Source organism: Ranitomeya imitator, chromosome 3, assembly GCF_032444005.1.
Source record: "Ranitomeya imitator isolate aRanImi1 chromosome 3, aRanImi1.pri, whole genome shotgun sequence".
Classification (NCBI taxonomy): Eukaryota; Metazoa; Chordata; class Amphibia; order Anura; family Dendrobatidae; genus Ranitomeya; species Ranitomeya imitator.
Window position 1 is genome coordinate 680,046,962 of NC_091284.1, and position 20,000 is coordinate 680,066,961.

The 20,000-nt window shown below is 46.5% G+C and overlaps 1 protein-coding gene across 3 annotated transcripts in view; it reads right to left on the bottom strand.

Moving 5' to 3' along the window:
* IKZF4 (IKAROS family zinc finger 4) overlaps positions 1-17,371 on the bottom strand; it is a 60,337-nt gene extending 42,966 nt beyond the window's left edge. For 2 of the 3 annotated variants that reach the window (XM_069758414.1, XM_069758415.1), the window contains exons 1-5: positions 17,191-17,371; positions 10,556-10,610; positions 5,402-5,503; positions 3,338-3,598; positions 2,724-2,891 (exon numbers count right to left, since the gene is read on the bottom strand). In XM_069758414.1, the coding sequence (XP_069614515.1) occupies positions 2,724-2,891; positions 3,338-3,598; positions 5,402-5,503; positions 10,556-10,610; positions 17,191-17,220 (616 nt within the window). In that variant the 5' untranslated portion in view covers positions 17,221-17,371. Of the gene's footprint in view, positions 1-2,723; positions 2,928-3,337; positions 3,599-5,401; positions 5,504-10,555; positions 10,611-17,190 lie in introns of all 3 variants that reach the window. The other variant, XM_069758413.1, reaches the window with a different exon arrangement.
* Between the last annotated feature and the right edge of the window lie 2,629 nt (positions 17,372-20,000).

A 20,000-nucleotide genomic window follows, 5' to 3' on the forward strand; every position in this document is an offset into this window, starting at 1 on the left:
GCCTTGTCCCAATTGAATGACCGGTCAACTTATGAAGTACTTCCAAGCAATCCCACACATAAATATGTAGTAAAATTAAGATCGTTATTAAAGAAATATGTTGAAAAAGGAGTATTGCCTAGAAAAAGAGCTGAAAGCCTTTTACCTGAACATCCACAATTTCCATACTGGTATAGCATACCTAAAATTCACAAAGACTTGAGAGAACCACCAGGTCGCCCTATAATTTCTGGTATAAACTCAGTTACTGAAAGTTTATCCCAATATATTGATTGGTTATTAAAACCATTGTTATACTCTATTCCATCATATATAAAGGACTCAGGCGATCTGGTGGTAGCTCTTAAGGAAATAAATTGGCAACCTACATTTGCCCTAGCATCTATAGATGTAGTGAATTTATATACCCGTATTCCAAAAGAGAAAGGCATACAAGCAATTCACATTATTCTAATAAAAAGAGGTGTGGATTCAGATATCATATCATTCATATTGGAAAGTTTGGATTTTATTTTATCTAATAATTCATTCAAATTCATGAATAAATGGTACACTCAAGTTACTGGAACTGCAATGGGTACGCCCACTTCATGTACATATGCTAATTTGTTTTTAGCAATGTTTGAGGAAATTTATGTTAATAACATTAATAACCCGTTTATTAAGCACATTCGTTTCTATACTAGATTCGTGGATGACATCATGATAATATGGGATGGTACTGAAACAGAATTTAATAACTTCGTTGAACATTTGAATACTTCGAATGATTTCAATATGAAATTTACTTCGTGTTTTGGATATGATAACCTTGAATATCTAGATGTTAAAATAGAAATCGTTGAGGGAGACATATTGACCAAGGTGTTTAGAAAAGAAACAGCAACTAATAATATCCTGCATTTTGAGAGCGCTCACCCGCTCCATACAAAAAAGGGTTTGCCTTATAGTCAGATGGTGAGATTGCGGAAAATTAATAATAATAATAAGATATTTAATGAGAAAATTAATGAATTAAAATCTCGTTTAGTTATGCGAGGTTACCCTATAAAAATATTACAGGAAGCTGAAACCCGAATTAGCAAATGTACTCAACAAAATTTCTTACAAAGAAAAAGAAATAATAAATCTCGGTCAGATAATGAAGATATTAATAGTTTTTCTTTTTGTTTTAGACATAGCAATTTGGACAAAGTAATTCATGCCTCAGTCCGTAAAAACTGGCACATTCTGCAGACAGATAAAGACCTGGCTTCTTTTAATAAATATACCCCAAGATTTACATATAGACGTGCTCACAACCTGTCAGACTTATTAGTGCATAATAGAATTACCGCACCCAGTAAAACTTGGCTCACTTATACTCCTCCAGCCGGCAATCATAAATGCGGCAGCTGTAGATTTTGCAGCTTACATGTTACTAATAATCCACTGCAGATAGGTTCTATCACTCATGTCGTGACAGATTTTATCTCTTGTAAAAGCAAGTTTGTGATTTATGTTTTGTTTTGCCCGTGCCGATATTTCTACATAGGCAAGACAATCAGACCGTTGATTGTGCGTTTTAAAGAGCATTATAACTCTATTAGGTCAGGAAAAGGGTGCTTAAGATTAATTCAGCACGTTAGAGAAAAACATAACGCTAACCCAGACTTACTTTGCTTTGCCGGCATTGAAATAGTCCCATACCCGCAAAAGGGAGGAGATCAAAATAGGATTCTATTACAAAAAGAAGCCAAATGGATCCTTAATGCAAATGCACAAGGACCTATTGGTCTAAATGACCGTCTTGATATGTCTGTATTCTTGTAAATTCCTTATAGGCAATAGTCTTGGTTAGTGTAATAATTGATATTCCGGATGATTCTCGTAAATAACACTATGATTATTAGATTAATATATTCTTCAGATATATGTCAGTCTGCAATGTAGATTATTTATATGTATTATTTATATGCATTATCACTTTCACAGTTTGTGCACATTGATTAGTTTATTCAGATCACGTTCTTTATTATACGTCAGATATCCTTTAAAAGGAAATGACGTGTTGTAATCTACTATCCGGACCCGTCGAAGCACCTGTATGTGCGAAACGGCCGTCGTCCGAGCTCCTATACCGCACCCTCTTATATACCTGATGTCCTGATGGATGTAACTTGCATTTTTCTCCAATAAAGACCACAATCTTCCCAGTTATCCTGGGGTGAGTGCCGCATATTTTCTTCTTCTCTGCTGTTGATGGATTTCTTGTTGGATATTTATGCAGAGCACCGGTTCCCATACTGATTGTGGCGCCTGTATACACAGCTGTCTGCTAATAGTCCTGACTGCTTGGAGACGTTCTACTCTAGTGCCGTTCTACTCTCTGTATTTTCATAAAGATAAAATAATGCCATAATAGGCAAGGAAATATGATCGTCGATGGATTTTCTAACCTTGTAAATGGTAAATATGATTAATTATTCTTGATCTGTAAACTAAATACACATTTTTACTGAAGAAATAATTGTGAGGGAGAAAAAACCCCTTTAAAAACACTTAATACAGAAAACACATGTACTGTTGAGAACATCACACACACAGTTCTAATAAATTATACCAGCCAAATGAACGCCAATATGACGGCACACTGTGAACACCTCTGGATGCTAGAACCAATGTGATAGTGGAGGGTGAAGGAATTGAGGACAGTGTGTAGTCAATAGTTCAGGCACACTCACCAGCGTGGGTGCGCAGGTGACCTGTTAATGCGTCCCGCCGACGGCAAGCGTAGTTACAGAAGGGGCACTTGAAAGGCTTCTCACCCGAATGCAGTTTGATGTGCCGCAAGAGGTTCCCCTTCTGGGTAAAGGAGGCACCACACTGGTTACAGTGAAATGGCCGCTCACCTGAAACAGCATCAAACATAAAGTCCCCGCTGAGCGCTGCAACACAACAGCAAGCTGGTTAGTATCTCATTGCCACATGGAGCTAAGGCCCATCAGTCTCTGACCACTTCTCTACAAGGCCTGCCTACATCAGAGTACAGACTGCTGCAAACATAGGACAATGCAGTGCGGACACATCGCACGCGGGTATCGGATCCCGTCACTTCTAGGCTGAGCGGCACCATGGCAGCTGGTCTGATAACCATCCTCTCCAGACACGGCTGCTCTAACCCTCTGTATTCATAAATTCACACCACTTTTTTATTTTTATAGGTTTGTTTTTTTTAATTACTCCCATGTTCATGTATTTAGTGTCAAAATATTCATGACTAGTACAAAAAAATATTGTGGGAAAAAAAGGCTCCTAACCAGCTGGCAGTGACTTTATTCCATGTAATCAGGCTCACCCGTGTGGCTTCTTTTATGCACCATCAGCACATTCGGGCCAATGCAGACCATCCCACAAATGTCACACTTCAGCTTGCCATTGGGGAGGCGGATGCCTCCTGGAGAATGGGGATCCTGGCCAGGGCCATCGCAGTACCCAAGTGGCTCGACCAGCGAGTCATCAGGCATGGCCCCATCGTCTTTCTCACTTAGTCGGTCTTCATGGTTGAGAAGACGGTGAGATTCATCATCACTGTACATTTCTACTTTTATAGAGTTTGCTGTGAAGGAAAAACCAAAAATAAATACACATTACTGTAAACGACTAGTTGTAGAAAAACAGGGATCTCGCATTGCCTCCATTTACATGATGTGCGCGATAATAATTTTATTTCTACAGTGCCAACATATTCTGCAGCACTTTACATTTTAGAGGGGAATTTGTAAAGACCATAATAATAATAATCACATAAGTCAACAGAACCCAAGAGGAATGAGGGCCCTGCTCACAAGCTGACAATCTAAGAGGAAATAGGGGAGACACGACAGGTGGACGGTAACAATTACTTGTATTGTATGGTCCGGCCATCAATGTAATAAATCGGGTGTTAGTGTAATGCTGCATGAGCCGGTACCCAACGAGTATGTGTAAAAGTACAGACAGAGGGCTAATAAATGCATAAAAGGTGTGGGAACAGATGATACGAGGGGCCTGGTATTGAAAATGTTAAAATGACAAAACGGGGGTAGTTAGATAAATTCGTTGAGGTGGTAGACCAGTCTGAAGAAATGTGTTTTTAGGGCACGCACACTGATAAAACTAACTAGATGGTGATCACCAGGAAATAGTCCAATAGTAATAAAGGAGAAAATGGGGCACTCACCACCATCACGTGAAAATAAGATTTATTTGTGGTTCCAGAGATTGTGGAGACAACGTTGAGGAGAGGCGTTTCGCGTGTAAGTCACACTTTCCCCTGATCCAACCGGAGTTGGCTGGGAGGAAGCATGACTTACGTGCAAACAGCTGTCAGCCATGTTGTCTCCACAAGCTTTTTGGAACCACAAATAAGTCTTATTTTAACGCACAGTGGTGAGTGCCCCATTTTCTACTTACCTTACACTATATTATAGCATTGTGTGGTGTGCTCTGATGATGATGTAAAGGTCCGTGATGAAAGAGGTTAATTAAGAGTAGTAGAGCATGGGCCATGAAATATATTTCTATTGTAGTTTACAGTAGCAACATTACATTCAATAACAACTGGAAAGTCAAAATGTATGGTATTTTCAATGTATTAAATCCTCAGATAATGGGTAAGAAAGAAGCATAATATTAATGCTGCGGATGCTGCAGAATTGAGACAATATGCATTTCCTGATATGCTGCAGCTTCCGGTTGCCAGAAACTGGAAGTATTTGCCAGTTAAAAAGTGAGGACTATCCTACCTTAATACTTATGGCTATACAATATAATATGAACTCATATCTCTCGCCCACAAAGCCCTCCACAGGTCTGCACCACCCTACATTTCCTCCCTCATCTCTGTCTATCGCCCTCTGTTCTCAAACTGACCTAAGACATCCTCTATAATCTGAACCTCTCACCTCCATCTCCAAGACCTCTCCCGTGCTGCGCCAGTTCTCTGGAATGCATTACCCCAAACCACCCAACTGTGAACTAGCCCCCATGTAACTCTCCCCTGTTCCCTCCTTCTAAACATTATTCAGAATCTGCTCCCTCCTATTCATCTGTCTCCACAGCTTCCATGCACATGGTAACTGCACTCGATAATTGCACTTAAACACGCCGGCTGATGAGCGGATCATGCAGCTTTATACGAAAATGCCTATTTATTAGAATGGCTGGACCGGATATAACAAGCACTTTTCACCTACTGTGTCCCCCCTCCGATTGTAAGCTTGCGAGCAGGACCCTCACTCCTAAAGTAACTGTTTACACTGTCTCACCTTGTATTGAATTTATTGTCTGTACATGTCCCCTCTTGTAAAGCGCTGCGGAATATGTTGGCGCTATATACTGTGAATAAAAATGATTATTGTGGCTAAGGTAATACACTTACCACTAAGTGAGCGCCTTGGGGACGAGTGTCTGCTGTTTGGTGTGCTGACAGTGGGTCCAATCAATGCTTCGGAGAAATCCTTTTCCAGAGATGAGTCTCCTGCTGCAGTGTAAAGAAAAACATTGTTAAAGGGAATCTGTCAGCAGGTTTGTGCTATGTAATCTGAAGACCACATGATGTAAAGGCTATAGGTACCTTCACACTAAATGACATAGCTAGCGATCCGTGACGTTGCAGCGTCCTGGCTAGCGATATCGTTCAGTGTGACAGGCAGCAGCGATCAGAATCCTGCTGTGATGTCGTTGGTCGGGGCTAGAAGGCCAGAACTTTATTTGGTCGTTGGATCTCCCGCTGACATAGCTGAATCGGCGTGTGTGACACCGATTCAGCGATGTCTTCGCTGGTAACGAGGGTAAACATCGGGTTACTAAGCGCAGTGCCGCGCTTAGTAACCCGATGTTTACCCTGGTTACCATCCTAAAAGTAAATAAAACAAACGCTTCATACTTACCTTCCGCTGTCTGTCCTCCGGCGCTCTGCTTTCCTGCACTCACTGTGAGCACAGCGGCCGGAAAGCAGAGCCGTGACGTCACCGCTCTGCTTTCCGGCCGCTGTGCTCACAGCCAGTACAGAGAAGCACAGCGCCGGGGACAGACAGCGGAAGGTAAGTATGTAGTGTTTGTTTTATTTACTTTTAGGATGGTAACCAGGGTAAACATCGGGTTACTAAGCGCGGCCCTGCGCTTAGTAACCCGATGTTTACCCTGGTTACCGGCATCGTTAGTCGCTGGAGAGCTGTCTGTGTGACAGCTCTCCAGCGACCAAACAGCGACGCTGCAGCGATCCGGATCGTTGTCTGGATCGCTGCAGCGTCGTTTAGTGTGAAGGTACCTTAAAACACAGATTTCAGTGATGCCTCTCTTATCAAGCTCCATGGTTTTGTTTGCTTACAATGATTGTTTTTGCACCAGGAGATTGCTGGGCCTCAGCAGTGCGTGCATGCTAGTCCAACACATCCCTCCTGTGATAAGCAGCTCACTGACTATGGACATTGTATATACACATCCTGGTGTGAGCAGGGGCAGCTTTCTCAGCTCTGCTGTATTGCTAAATCTAAGAACTACGATTGTGTGAGAACGACTGCACCCAGTAACCTAAGTGATACATTGCTGGACTCAGGGTCTCTCTCTACATCATGCTGCTTTCAGGTGAGGTAGCAAAAGCCTGCTGACAGACTCCTTCTAATACACAAGTAATGATAGGAGTGAGGTCAGGCTGAGCACCAGACACCTGGTACAAAACCTGAGCACTAGACAGTCAGTGGACATACATAAGCCCCAGATAATGACCACTTAGGCCAACTGCACAGACTGGGGATTTGATGCAAATTATCCTTTCTGTAATCTAATCTTCCGCATGGAAATCTGCACGTGGTAATGGCGGATTTTGGTTGCTATTTTGATGATAATTTCTCCCCTTTGCATTACAAGAGTGAAGCCCGCAATTAATTCTGCACAGAGACTTGACATATTGCTGCTTTTAAAAGCCGCACAGCGGGTCAATCTATGTGGGCAAATACTTCCATAATGTGCAGATGAGATTTGTAAAATAGTTAAGTAAATAAGGCAGCACACTGCAGCGCTAGAACATACAAACTTGAAATACGAAATTTGAACTGCATTACTGCACTAGAAATATGAAAAATTAGAGCGTTTAGCGCATAAAAATGGCCAATTTTATGTGTACCTGGTAGCCCCTTTACGGCATCTCTCTTATACCAGGTCCTACGCTTGCCTTACCTCGCTGAGAATAAACGTCTCCATCTGAATGGGTACATGTGAAACCTCTTCCTAGACTGAAATTCTCTCTCTCTGTGGAGGGGTATTGGACCTGCTGTAATTAAAACACCTGTAGGCTAGGAGGCGGAGTGCACGATCAGAAGGCTAGAGAATACATTTCAAAAACCTATAAAAATGGCCAATTTTATGTGTACCTGGTAGAGAGATGCCGTAAAGGGGCTACCAGGTACACATAAAATTGGCCATTTTTATGCGCTAAACGCTCTCATTTTTCATATTTCTAGTGCAGTAATGCAGTTCAAATTTCGTATTTCAAGTTTGTATGTTCTAGCGCTGCAGTGTGCTGCCTTATTTACTTAACTATATACGAATTGGCGACTCTAGGTTCAGCACCTGTTCACACTGACTCTATGTTTGGATGTGCAGGTCAGGTTTTTGAAATGAGATTTGTAAAATATCATTAACTTAGCTGGTGCCATATTACATAGCACGCAAATCCACCCAGCGTATAGAGTATTTACATGCAAGACACTTGTTACATAAATTCCTGACCCTGAAAACTATAAAAATGGGTGTGAATGAGGTTGTGCCCGCAGCGTGTGCTAGGATTTCTACAACCTTCATGGAAAAAAGGGACACTAACAACTAATTGTCCACCTAATAAAATCCACGATGCTTTTTTTGCCTTTTCTTCCTACCTGTTAGCCATTAAGTAACTGTATCCAAGTTCTCTCAGAGTTGCTCTGAGCTTTGCAGATGACTGATGTCCGCACAGCACGTGATAATGAAGCGGTGATGCAATGATGGGGGTTATACCTGTATGCACTATGTCACGTACTATACAAGCAACTGATGTTATCAAAAATACCAAAGGATTCACTCTCACAAAACAAACATTACAGCCAACAAGCCTTCACAATCCTCTAGAAATAGGTAACCTCATTCATCCCACAGCTGTAGCAAAGGCTGAGCATGTACTAGGGAAAGACAGGAGGCAGCCTGTGGCCAAACACTTCTTAGGCCATGTTCTTCACAGTAGATTTAAAGGGAACCTGTCACCCCCAAAATCGAAGGTGAGCTAAGCCCAACAGCATCAGGGGCTTATCTACAGCATTCTGTAATGATGTAGATAAGCCCCCGATGTATCCTGAAAGATGAGAAAAAGAGGTTACGGTATATTATACTCACCCAGGTGCGGTCCGGTCCGATGGGCGTCACGGTCCAGGGCCTTCCATCTTCTTACGATTACGTCCTCTTCTTGTCTTCCTGCCGCGGCTCCGGCGCAGGCGTACTTTATCTCCCTGTTGAGGGCAGAGCAAAGTACTGCAGTGCGCCGGGAAAGGTTCACAGAGGCCCGGCGCCTGCGCACTGCAGTACTTTGCTCTGCCCTCAACAGGGAGATAAAGTACGCCTGCGCCGGAGCCGCGACAGGAATAAAAGAAAAATACATCATCGTAAGAATATGGTAGGCCCCGGACCGGACCGCGACGCCCAGCGGACCGGACCACAGCAGGACCGCCCCTGGGTGAGTATAATCTAACGTCTTTTTCTTATCTTTCAGGTAACATCGGGGGCTCATCTACAGTATTCCAGAATGCTGTAGATAAGCCCCTGATGCTGGTGGGCTTAGCTCACCTTCGATTTTGGGGGTGACAGGTTGCCTTTAAAACTTCTTCAATAACAGGCTATTAAGGTGGTCCCCGCAAAGTAACTGCGTTGGGTGGACACACTCCGATTTCTGCCGTGGATTCCACATTGCGTTGTATGTGTTCTCACAGTGGCTTATATCCACTTTTGATAAAGAGAGGACTAGGAAGCTACCAGTTTGCTGCCATTGAAATCTATTCATAAGCAGCAAAGAAACTTCTTGAAAATGGTAACAAACGGAGGTGCAAAATGTTTTTTGTAAAACATCGAGGTTTATACTGGGATTAATTGGGTTTTCCGGTCTGTGGCACCTATGCAGGATGGCCCATAAACGCCTTCTATACACAGATCTTCCTGACATGGCCAATTTTCATTATTTGTGGTTTATTCTCCCATTGGCATAGCTGTATGAGGGCTTGTTCTTTTATGGGATAAGTTGGCGATTTGAATGACATCCTTCCCTGTAACATATATTGTACTGAAAAAAAAATCCAGAAAAGGATGGCCGAGATGGGAATATCTGGGTCTATGTACTTTATAATCAAGGAAAAAAGCACCAATCTCAATGGAACAAATTAGGAGACTTTAAAATAATTTGAACTGAATCAGGAAGTCACCATTTTGCTGATCGTATCTTTACTAACTTTAGAGATTTTAATTTACTTTTTTTCATAAGAAAAAAAAAAAAATTGGGAACAAATCTTAGAAGTGAAAAAAGTAAAGAATATTCCCAAAGAAACAGTTTGTGGATGTTGGGTTTCCTCCCGTGGGAACTGTTCCCATTTTTAGTGTTGGCATAATGTACTGTATCCGGCTTTGTGATCATACATTTCACCATAAAATTAACCTTGTTTTTTTATTGCATTCGTTATATCTGTGTTTGTTTGTGCCTCCTTCAGCCATCTCTCCTGACCTCCATATATACCTCTGCACGCTCGGATGGCCAAAGCATGCATGTGTTCGGGTACGCTCATGTGAGAGAATAGGACTGATTATACTAATGTCTCTGTCGGAGTGTGATCCTAATGTCACCTTAGTGTGATCAGATTCCATCACAGGAGAGAATTGCCACAGGTGTGAAGAAGACGGAGAACTTACTTTCTCCATTGTCTCTGTGCCTGCGGTAATCAACATGCACTGGGGTGACATCTGAGTGCAGTCCGATGTTTACCACGCACCCATAGACTTGTCCGGGTGCGCATGATCCGATCATCAGATGCACCCGCAGCATGCTGCATTTGTTTTCTCACGAGAATCAGCACAAGACAAAAAAAAAAAAAACGCAGATCTGCACTGCCCCATAGAATAACATTGAGCCAAGTGCTATCCGATAAAACATCGATAGCACTCGGTCGTGTTATACCCCAGTGTGAGCGAGCGCCTATGCTAGGAACAAAAGGATCAGGCATTTATAGCGAAAACTGGTTACAGAAAAATCAAAGAATGCCATTTATATTGTATGATGAAAATCATACAAAAGAAAAAATTATTCCCATTTTCTCCCTCAATTAGATAATAAAAGCTTTATGTTATGTACACTAAAATCATGCAAAAACTGAAAAATACAACTCGACCCTCTAAAACATTCCCCAATATACTTCCATCAAAAGAAATAATAAGAAAAGTTACGCCTCTAAAGGCAAAGATTAGAAAAAATAATCAAAGCAAAAATCCTGGGATAAATTTGTTAGAAATAATTTGCACATACCAGACATATAAGATCGGCCATTATAGTCTTCAATTTCCATTTTTGATTGATATCTCTGAAATAAGAAAAGAAAGAAGTTTTGTACAGAAATAATTCATATATGCGGTTCAAATTGTGTCTTCAGAGAGGAAGAGGACTAGAACTCTAGTGCCACCTATTGGAAGTAGCGATCCTAACAGTCAATGTCGACCCTTTAAACGGAACCTGTCACCCCCCCAGGCGTTAGTAACTAAAAGAGCCATCTTGTGCAGCACTAATGCTGCATTCTGACAAGGTGGCTCTTTTAGTTATTGTTCGTTGCACTGCAGAAATAATCGCTTTTGAATTTGGTCCCTCATACCTTCAAATCGTCCGGGGAGCAGGTCTTTCCCCCCTCATCCAGACAACACAGCCGTCACTCTGCGAGAAGGGCCTCCTCCGCGTTATTCAGTTGTCCAGGCGCCTGCGCGGCCATATTCTGCCTTGGGCATGCACAGTTCACGCTGCCCGACCACTGACATCACTTGATGTCTTGTTTACTGCGCCTGCACGCATGCGCGGCCCGAAAGACCTGCCCCCGGACTAATACCTGTTTACTCCATTGTCTTTCCCCTTTGTTTATGACAAACTCTCTTGGTATTTGACCCCGGACCTCTTGACTTCCCAGCCTTGCGTCACAGAAGTGACATTTACAAGCATCACACCTACATTTCTATTTGAGGTGTATGCTAATATTATTACGACTACACCTCCTACATACTGGGATAGGAGCTTACACAATTGGAAAGGCACTATCAGTGCTGAGCATCATATAGAGGTTTTACAACAATATCCAGACAATGTACTATATATTTTAAAGAAAGCCTTGCCTGTCAAAACTGCATGTGTGATTCAAGCCTACAACATATTTATTTTTTAATTAAAAACATTTGTTTTTCCTTTTTTTTAAAAAAAAAAAAGCCCAATGGAAAATGCATTAAAAAAGTCACATCGAAAGGTCAAGGAAAAAACACCACAAAAATTGCAGTAGTGTATTATAGATTTCCCCTACTGACTTATTTAAAAAAAAAAAAAAAAAATGGGAAAAAAAATTTGCGTTTTTTCCCCATACATTTTTGACGAGCATTTTTCTGGCCTTTAAAAAAACAGGCAACAGAGGAGTCTATGGGAGAAAGGCAACACCCACTGCTTGCCTTTAAATGCTGCTTATTGAAACAATGGAGACGGAAAAAAAAAGTGAAAACGCATAACGGCAACCCCACAAAAAAAAAAAAAAGTTTGTAATGTGCATCATGGTGATGTAAAAGAAAATAACGCACAACGGATTCTCCTGTCGAAGACGAAGTTATGACAAAGACCCTACGTCTGTTACATGCGCTTTCCCTGTCTAAGGCGTCATTCAGACATCAGTGTCTCTTAGGCTAGGTTCACATTGCGTTCGTGCAATCCGTTTAGCGGATATGCTAACGGCTTGCGCTAACGCAATGTCCAAAAAGGGATTGCGTTTGGCAATCCCGCTAGCGCAGATGCCCGATCTGCGCTAGTGAAGAACGGACCCTGAATGTCTCCATCGGTGTTTTCAAGGATCGAACACGTCCCAAATGTAATCTAACAAGCAGTCCTAAGCTCGTGTTTATTTGCGGACCGAGTGTTTGCAAAAATAAATAAAAGAATTTCAATTTTTTGGAGCAAGTGTAGATGAAGAAGCGGCAAGACCATGGTAGCAGAGAGGTTTGTGGCTGTAGACATTACCCTCGCCGTACGGCCAGCAGCATCATAAGGCAGTGAGACTAAGGGTATTCCCACTTCCAATAATTTTTGCGTTAGTGATAATAGGGGTGGAGGGAGAAGAATTGCAAAGAAAAAAGGAAATGTCTGTTATTCACATTTTCCTGAATTTCCGCTGACGATGGTACTGGCTCTGCCATCATTGCGCCATATGTGTTCAGCAGATTTTGTGAAGAGGTGAAAAACGTCTCCATATTCATCTACCACCAGCGTTCCTGCAACGCGGGAAAGAGACACCCTGCGCCCTGACACACAACGTCAACAGCCCTCCTGTGGACTGCGCTGGCAGGGACCACGTTTGAGACCACTGATCTATAGGATGTGTGACTATTTGCTAATAGTTAAGGGTTTCCACCACTGGACCCATCATTGACCTCAAGAATAGGGCTCTAAAGTGTCTGTGGGACAGTCTCACCTGCAGGCAGCAGGTTATGGAGCTTTAGTAACTGAGCATATTGCTATATAGTTTTGTGGGGAAAAGATGGTACATCTTCCAATATCCCCCGCTTCATTCTGGCTCAGGAGTCCTATGCGTGACCCTTTTCAGTGACTTATGTTCCGGGATGATTGTGCATACAGAGATTAATGTCAATCTCTAAATAGGACTGTCCTCTGGACTCCTAAACCCAGAAAGACCATGGATTATACTTGAAGGAAATATTTTCTCAACACCTCCATCTGCTCCGTTCTTTCTTCTCGGACACGTTTTACGGTACGCAAGATTGTTTCTGAATTCCATTCATATTATATTCACAAAATAGTGTAAAACAGTTAATATTATAAAGTATCACGGTGAATAACATGTGCTCCTGGTTACTGCAAAAATCAATGGCTACAGCCTAAAGTCATACAACCAAAAGAAAGCAAAATATCCATGTGGCTACACTGCCAGAGGAGACGGAGCATCGGCACACACCTCTGTGACTTGGCAGAGGACCGGCCCCTTTCTCATATACGAAAAAGGATATTCCCATCTCAGGAAGTGATGTCATTTCGCCAACATATGACATCATTTAATTATCACTGGGTACCCACCGTCTGGGACCCCGACTAAACCTGACAATAAAGAAGCTTCAGCACTCAGGCCACCGGGGTGGCAGGGAACACCTCTTCATTCTAAGGACTGGAGGGAGCTCTAGATATCAGACATCAATAATAAAATGAATGGTACGGTTTAAAGGGAACCTGTCATCGGAGTCCTGCCGCCCCAACCATAGGAATCAGGGTCTGGCTGTATGATTGCAGCATTGCATAAAATATATGCCTTACTGATCTTTTCCCAATGTAGCTTGATGTGATTGACAGGTCTCCCCAGTGAGTGTGACCAGCAAAAGACCAGTCAATCACCTAGAGCGGGGGGGGGGGAAAAGAAGAGAACAAACAAGGTCTGATAGGTTAAAAACCAGGAGAAAAACAGAACCTATAAAATGTAGCTTTTATTGTATTTAATCTTAAAAGCTCAAACATTAATCAACATAAAGGTGAGTAGATCAGGTCATGGTCACACATAGTCCCATCTATGGACAAAGATACATATATTTATCAGAGAAATCTAAGGGAACAGAAAATAGTCCACAGTTTCCGTACCCAACAGCGGAGGTTGGCACCCTAGGGTGAACGTAATGGCACCCACTCCACGTGGACTAACGCTGCCTGACTCTAAAAGGGCGTCCATCACCAAGACCCATTAAAGTGCTCAACTGCAATAAAAAGTCTCTGAACCGGACAATGTAATCTTTATATGACCATCTCAGTGGGTGCCATGTGGAATATCGGTCTGTCCTTGGATGGATCTTTAAAACATACTTTCCCAAAAACGTCAGGCGTTGTAGAGGAAGTATACCTGACTGCAAGCCTCTGAATCATGCCACCTGTGGTTTGGGAAGTATAAATAAATTGACCAAAATAATCCTAACTGTATGAAGATCATTAAAGGCTTCTTCGCACATGTATAAGTTATCTCCGATCCAAAGGATAAATCATATTTTGCTGATCAATGGAAGTGCACCCAACCTCGCTCGCACCGATCCCAAGAATGGCGCTTTCAGAGTGCTGTCAGCATGCAGCAGTGACCGGACACGCACATCACAAGTCCACACTATTAGGCCTCTTTCATACGTCTGTCTCCGGTACGTGTGGTGACAGTTTTCACACATACCGGAGACACGTACACACGTAGACCTATTCCAATAAATGGGTCTGTGCATGTCAGTGTGTTTCCATGGACTGTGTGTCCGTGGGCAAAACACACTGACATGTCCGTTTGTAACTGTCAGCACGGACGGCAAAACGTTCAGCACACGTGCACAGAGAACACACATCGATGTCCTCTGTGTGACGCGCATCGGTCCCAGGGAAGAAGTGCTACTGTAAGCGCTGTTCCCCGGCGGCTGGTGCTGAAGCCGGCTCTCATCATTCTCTCCTGCTCTGCCGGCGAGCAGAGGAGAATGCTGAGCATTATATTAAAGTCTGATCGACAGCAGGTGGTGGCTTTTGCGACTCTTACCCCCATCATCCGACACCTGCTGCCACTAATAACAGTGACAGTAGGTGCGGATGATCGGGATATTCCATAGTCGCCAGCTGCGATCTAAGGAAATAAATGAATGAAAAACCCGAAGTGGGTTCCCCCCGATTTTTCATTCATTTATTTCCTTAGATCGCAGCCGGCGGCTGTGGAATACCCCGATCATCCGCTCCTGCTGTCACTGTTATTAGTGGCAGCAGGTGTCGGATGATGGGGGTAAGAGTCGCAAAAGCCACCACCTGCTGTCGATCAGACTTTAATATAATGCTCAGCATTCTCCTCTGCTCGCCGGCAGAGCAGGAGAGAATGATGAGAGCCGGCTTCAGCACCAGCCGCCGGGGAACAGCGCTTACTGTAGCGCTTCTTCCCTGGCGGCCGGTCGTGTGGTACTGATGTGGCAGACGCTTGCCACACGTAGTAAACACACACAGACATCTCTGGTACCGGAAATAAACGGACGTGTGAAACCGGCCTAACTGGTACTTTCGGAAAAGCCAAGTGCAGTACTCCGCCATCTCCGAAGGCTCCATAGACAATGAATGGAGCATTAGTGCGGAGATCACTCTCTGGTTCGGTGGGGGCTCCACTTGTCGGACCCCTACAGATGACTAAGTTATCACCTATTTTATCGATAGATAACTTTTAAGGCTGCATTTACACATCTGTGAGACACTGACCAGGTTTCTCTCATGCGTCACTTGCTCTGTCTCCGAGTTGCTTCAGTTTTTATTTCTTTCTCATCTGTGCCGGGAAGCATCAGAACGATTTTAGACTGCAGATTAACCCCATATCTGCAGGTTTATAGTGGTATTTCTGATGACAGGTTCCCTTTAATTTGTTTTATATATATTCTTAAACTAATGGCCGAGTCTGAGAAGCAAAGCGGATGAGAATAGTTCATGCTCTGAGTCTCGAGGACTGGAGAGAAAAAAAACTAAATTTAAATTGGTGTGTGTGCGTGTATGTGTCACTGAATCTCTAAGTCCATGTTCTGCCAAATAAAATAAAGAGACCGCACACCGATGTGTGACCGTAGGTAGGATACCCCTTCCCGGCTCAGGGCTCACACCGGAGCCAGTGTTTCCTCGTACTAGTGCTGAGCTTTTCTCGGATAGAACATTACCTAGAGATGATGGAATAAACATGAAGTCTCCTGGGACCCTCTCCGCACTGCTGGACTCTTTCTAAGGCCGGGATCACACATACACGAGATACGGCCGAGTCTCGCAGGTGAAATCCCTCCTCTGGCGCTGGCACTCGGGAGCGGAGCGTGCGGCGCCATGTATTGCTGTGCGGCTGTACGCTCCGCTCCGGAGTGCCGGCGCCACAGCTGGGTTTTCACCTGCGAGACTCGGTTGTATCTCGTGTATGTGGGATCCCGGCCTAATTTGGTGTTCAGAAGTGTGAGGGTCCAGGCCGATGTCTGTGCGAGCTCGGAGTCCTCCACACACTGGTGGGGAGCTGATGTTTGGTACATCCTATTATGGTCTATGGGGCTCTTCACTCGTCCAGGTATTATTGCTGACCAAGTGGTCACGGAGTCACCGACATGTTCCCACTCTCAAATCAAACTCTCCAATACAAATCTATGGGTCCGTGAAAAAAAAAAGATCCAACAGCGCTCGGATGAAAAACCTCCATTTTTTTAATCCAAGAAAACGTGCGGGAACAAAGCCCAAACTCTGATGAAGAACACTGATGAGTCTCGGGCAGATTTTTGCATAGATGAGTGCGGTCTGCCTGAGCCTGCGGGGGACGGTCGGGACCCCTGGGTGCAGCATGTGAGCGGCATTGTCGGGATGGCACGTACAGCATGGAGACGACCCCCATCTAATAAGTGTCCACAGACGTCTCTCCCCCCACGGGGGATCATCTGCTAGCACGGAGCAAAGGTGCAAAAGTGACCAGCTAGAGAGGGGTCCAACCTGACCGCTGCCGCCCCTATAACATCCATATCCCCTGATAGGACGTATGAGCAATGGCAGCTTGGGACGGACGGTGCAGAACGTCTCATCAGACACCGGACAGCACACAACTGACCCCAATGCTCCAGGAGGGCCAGCAGCACCCTCACCCCCTGCAGTACCACCCTGGGCCATATGTAGAGGGGGCGCCCGAGTGCGCGGAGTCATGTGAGGACAGGGGCTCAGGGCCACAGGTTGCTGCCCGGTATAAGGGCAGACATCATGGCTCCGCACCATCCAGGACTGCCAGACACAACACAGCTGCCGACCACCACCGCCCCCAGATCGCACGCCGACGGCCGGCTCAGCGGTCACACGCAGCGAATGGGTTAATGAAAACAGAGACTAATGTCCTGGCTGCCGGGTGCTCCGCTCACCTTCCTGGGCTTCTCCTCCAGGAGCTTCATTCACGCCCTGCTACTCTACCAACGCTGAGCCGTGGAGTCTTCCTGCCGCCCGCTACGGGGCCCGCGGTGTCCGGCGGCGACTTTACCGGAGCTGAACCGGCCCCGGCGACAACTTCCGGGGCAGCTGCCAGGCGACAGGGAAGGAAGACGAGCGCAGAGCAAGAACTGCTGGTCAGACAGGAGCAGACGAGCGGGGAACGGATCGAGCGGTAGATTCGTGTGCAACAGCGCTCTGCTCATCATACTGATCATCATAGCGGCCGCCGCGGCCTCAGGTGGTGGATGTGTGTGTGGCGGCTCCGAGCGTCACACAACTAGTGATGCAGGACAGGGCTAGTGAAGCAGGACAGGGCTCTGTAGAGGGGCCGGACGGGGCTAGTGAGGCTGGACAGGGCTAGTGATGCGGGACAGGGCTGTGTAGAGGGGCCGGAAAGGGCTAGTGCTGCGGAACAGGGCTCTTTAGAGGGGCCGGATAGGGCTAGTGATGCAGGAAAGGGCTAGTGAAGCTGGACAGGGCTCTGTAGAGGGGCCGGATGGGTCTAGTGAGGCTGGACAGGGCTAGTGATGCGGGACAGGGCTGTGTAGAGGGGCCGGAAAGGGCTAGTGCTGCGGGACAGGGCTCTTTAGAGGGGCCGGATAGGGCTAGTGATGCAGGAAAGGGCTAGTGAAGCTGGACAGGGCTCTGTAGAGGGGCCGGACGGGTCTAGTGAGGCTGGACAGGGCTAGTAATGCGGGACAGGGTTGTGTAGAGGGGCCGGAAAGGGCTAGTGATGCGGGACAGGGTTGTGTAGAGGGGCCGGAAAGGGCTAGTGATGCGGGACAGGGTTGTGTAGAGGGGCCGGAAAGGGCTAGTGATGCGGGACAGGGCTCTTTAGAGGGGCCGGATAGGGCTAGTGATGCAGGACAGGACTCTGTAGAGGGGCCGGACAGGGCTTTGTAGAGGGGCCGTACAGGGCTAGTGATGCTGGACAGGGCTCTGTAGAGGGGCCGGACGGGTCTAGTGAGGCTGGACAGGGCTCTGTAGAGGGGCCGGATAGGGCTAGTGAAGCTGGACAGGGCTCTGTAGAGGGGCAGGATAGGGCTAGTGATGCTGGACAGGGCTCTGTAGAGGGTCGGACGGGGCTAGTGATGCTGGACAGGGCTCTGTAGAGGGTCGGACGGGTCTAGTGAGGCTGGACAGGGCTCTGTAGAGGAGCAGGATAGGGCTAGTGATGCTGGACAGGGCTCTGTAGAGGGTCGGACGGGGCTAGTGATGCTGGACAGGGCTCTGTAGAGGGTCGGATGGGGCTAGTGATGCTGGACAGGGCTTTGTAGAGGGTCGGACGGGGCTAGTGATGCTGGACAGGGCTGTGTAGAGGGTCGGACGGGGCTAGTGATGCTGGACAGGGCTCTGTAGAGAGTCGGCTAGTGATGCGGGACAGGGCTCTTTAGAGGGGCCGGATAGGGCTAGTGATGCAGGACAGGGCTCTGTAGAGGGCCCGGAAAGGGCTAGTGAAGCTGGACAGGGCTAGTGATGCTGGACAGGGCTCTGTAGAGGGGCCGGATAGGGCTAGTGATGCTGGACAGGGCTAGTGATGCTGGACAGGGTTCTGTAGAGGGGCTGGACGGGTCTAGTGAGGCTGGACAGGGCTCTGTAGAGGGGCCGGATAGGGCTAGTGAGGCTGGACAGGGCTTTGTAGAGGGGCCGTACAGGGCTAGTGATGCTGGACAGGGCTCTGTAGAGGGGCCGGATAGGGCTAGTGAGGCTGGACAGGGCTTTGTAGAGGGGCCGGACAGGGCTAGTGATGCTGGACAGGGCTCTGTAGAGGGGTCGGACGGGTCTAGTGAGGCTGGACAGGGCTCTGTAGAGGGGCCGGATAGGGCTAGTGAAGCTGGACAGGGCTCTGTAGAGGGGCAGGATAGGGCTAGTGATGCTGGACAGGGCTCTGTAGAGGGTCGGACGGGGCTAGTGATGCTGGACAGGGCTCTGTAGAGGGTCGGACGGGTCTAGTGAGGCTGGACAGGGCTCTGTAGAGGAGCAGGATAGGGCTAGTGATGCTGGACAGGGCTCTGTAGAGGGTCGGACGGGGCTAGTGATGCTGGACAGGGCTCTGTAGAGGGTCGGACGGGGCTAGTGATGCTGGACAGGGCTTTGTAGAGGGTCGGACGGGGCTAGTGATGCTGGACAGGGCTGTGTAGAGGGTCGGACGGGGCTAGTGATGCTGGACAGGGCTCTGTAGAGAGTCGGCTAGTGATGCGGGACAGGGCTCTTTAGAGGGGCCGGATAGGGCTAGTGATGCTGGACAGGGCTCTGTAGAGGGGCCGGATAGGGCTAGTGATGCTGGACAGGGCTAGTGATGCTGGACAGGGTTCTGTAGAGGGGCTGGACGGGTCTAGTGAGGCTGGACAGGGCTCTGTACAGGGGCCGGACGGGTCTAGTGATGCTGGACAGGGCTCTGTAGAGGGGCCGGATAGGGCTAGTGAGGCTGGACAGGGCTCTGTAGAGGGGCCGGATAGGGCTAGTGAGGCTGGACAGGGCTTTGTAGAGGGGCCGTACAGGGCTAGTGATGCTGGACAGGGCTCTGTAGAGGAGCCGGACGGGTCTAGTGATGCTGGACAGGGCTCTGTAGAGGGGCCGGATAGGGCTAGTGAGGCTGGACAGGGCTTTGTAGAGGGGCCGTACAGGGCTAGTGATGCTGGACAGGGCTCTAGAGGGGCCGGACGGGTCTAGTGAGGCTGGACAGGGCTCTGTAGAGGGGCCGGATAGGGCTAGTGAAGCTGGACAGGGCTCTGTAGAGGGG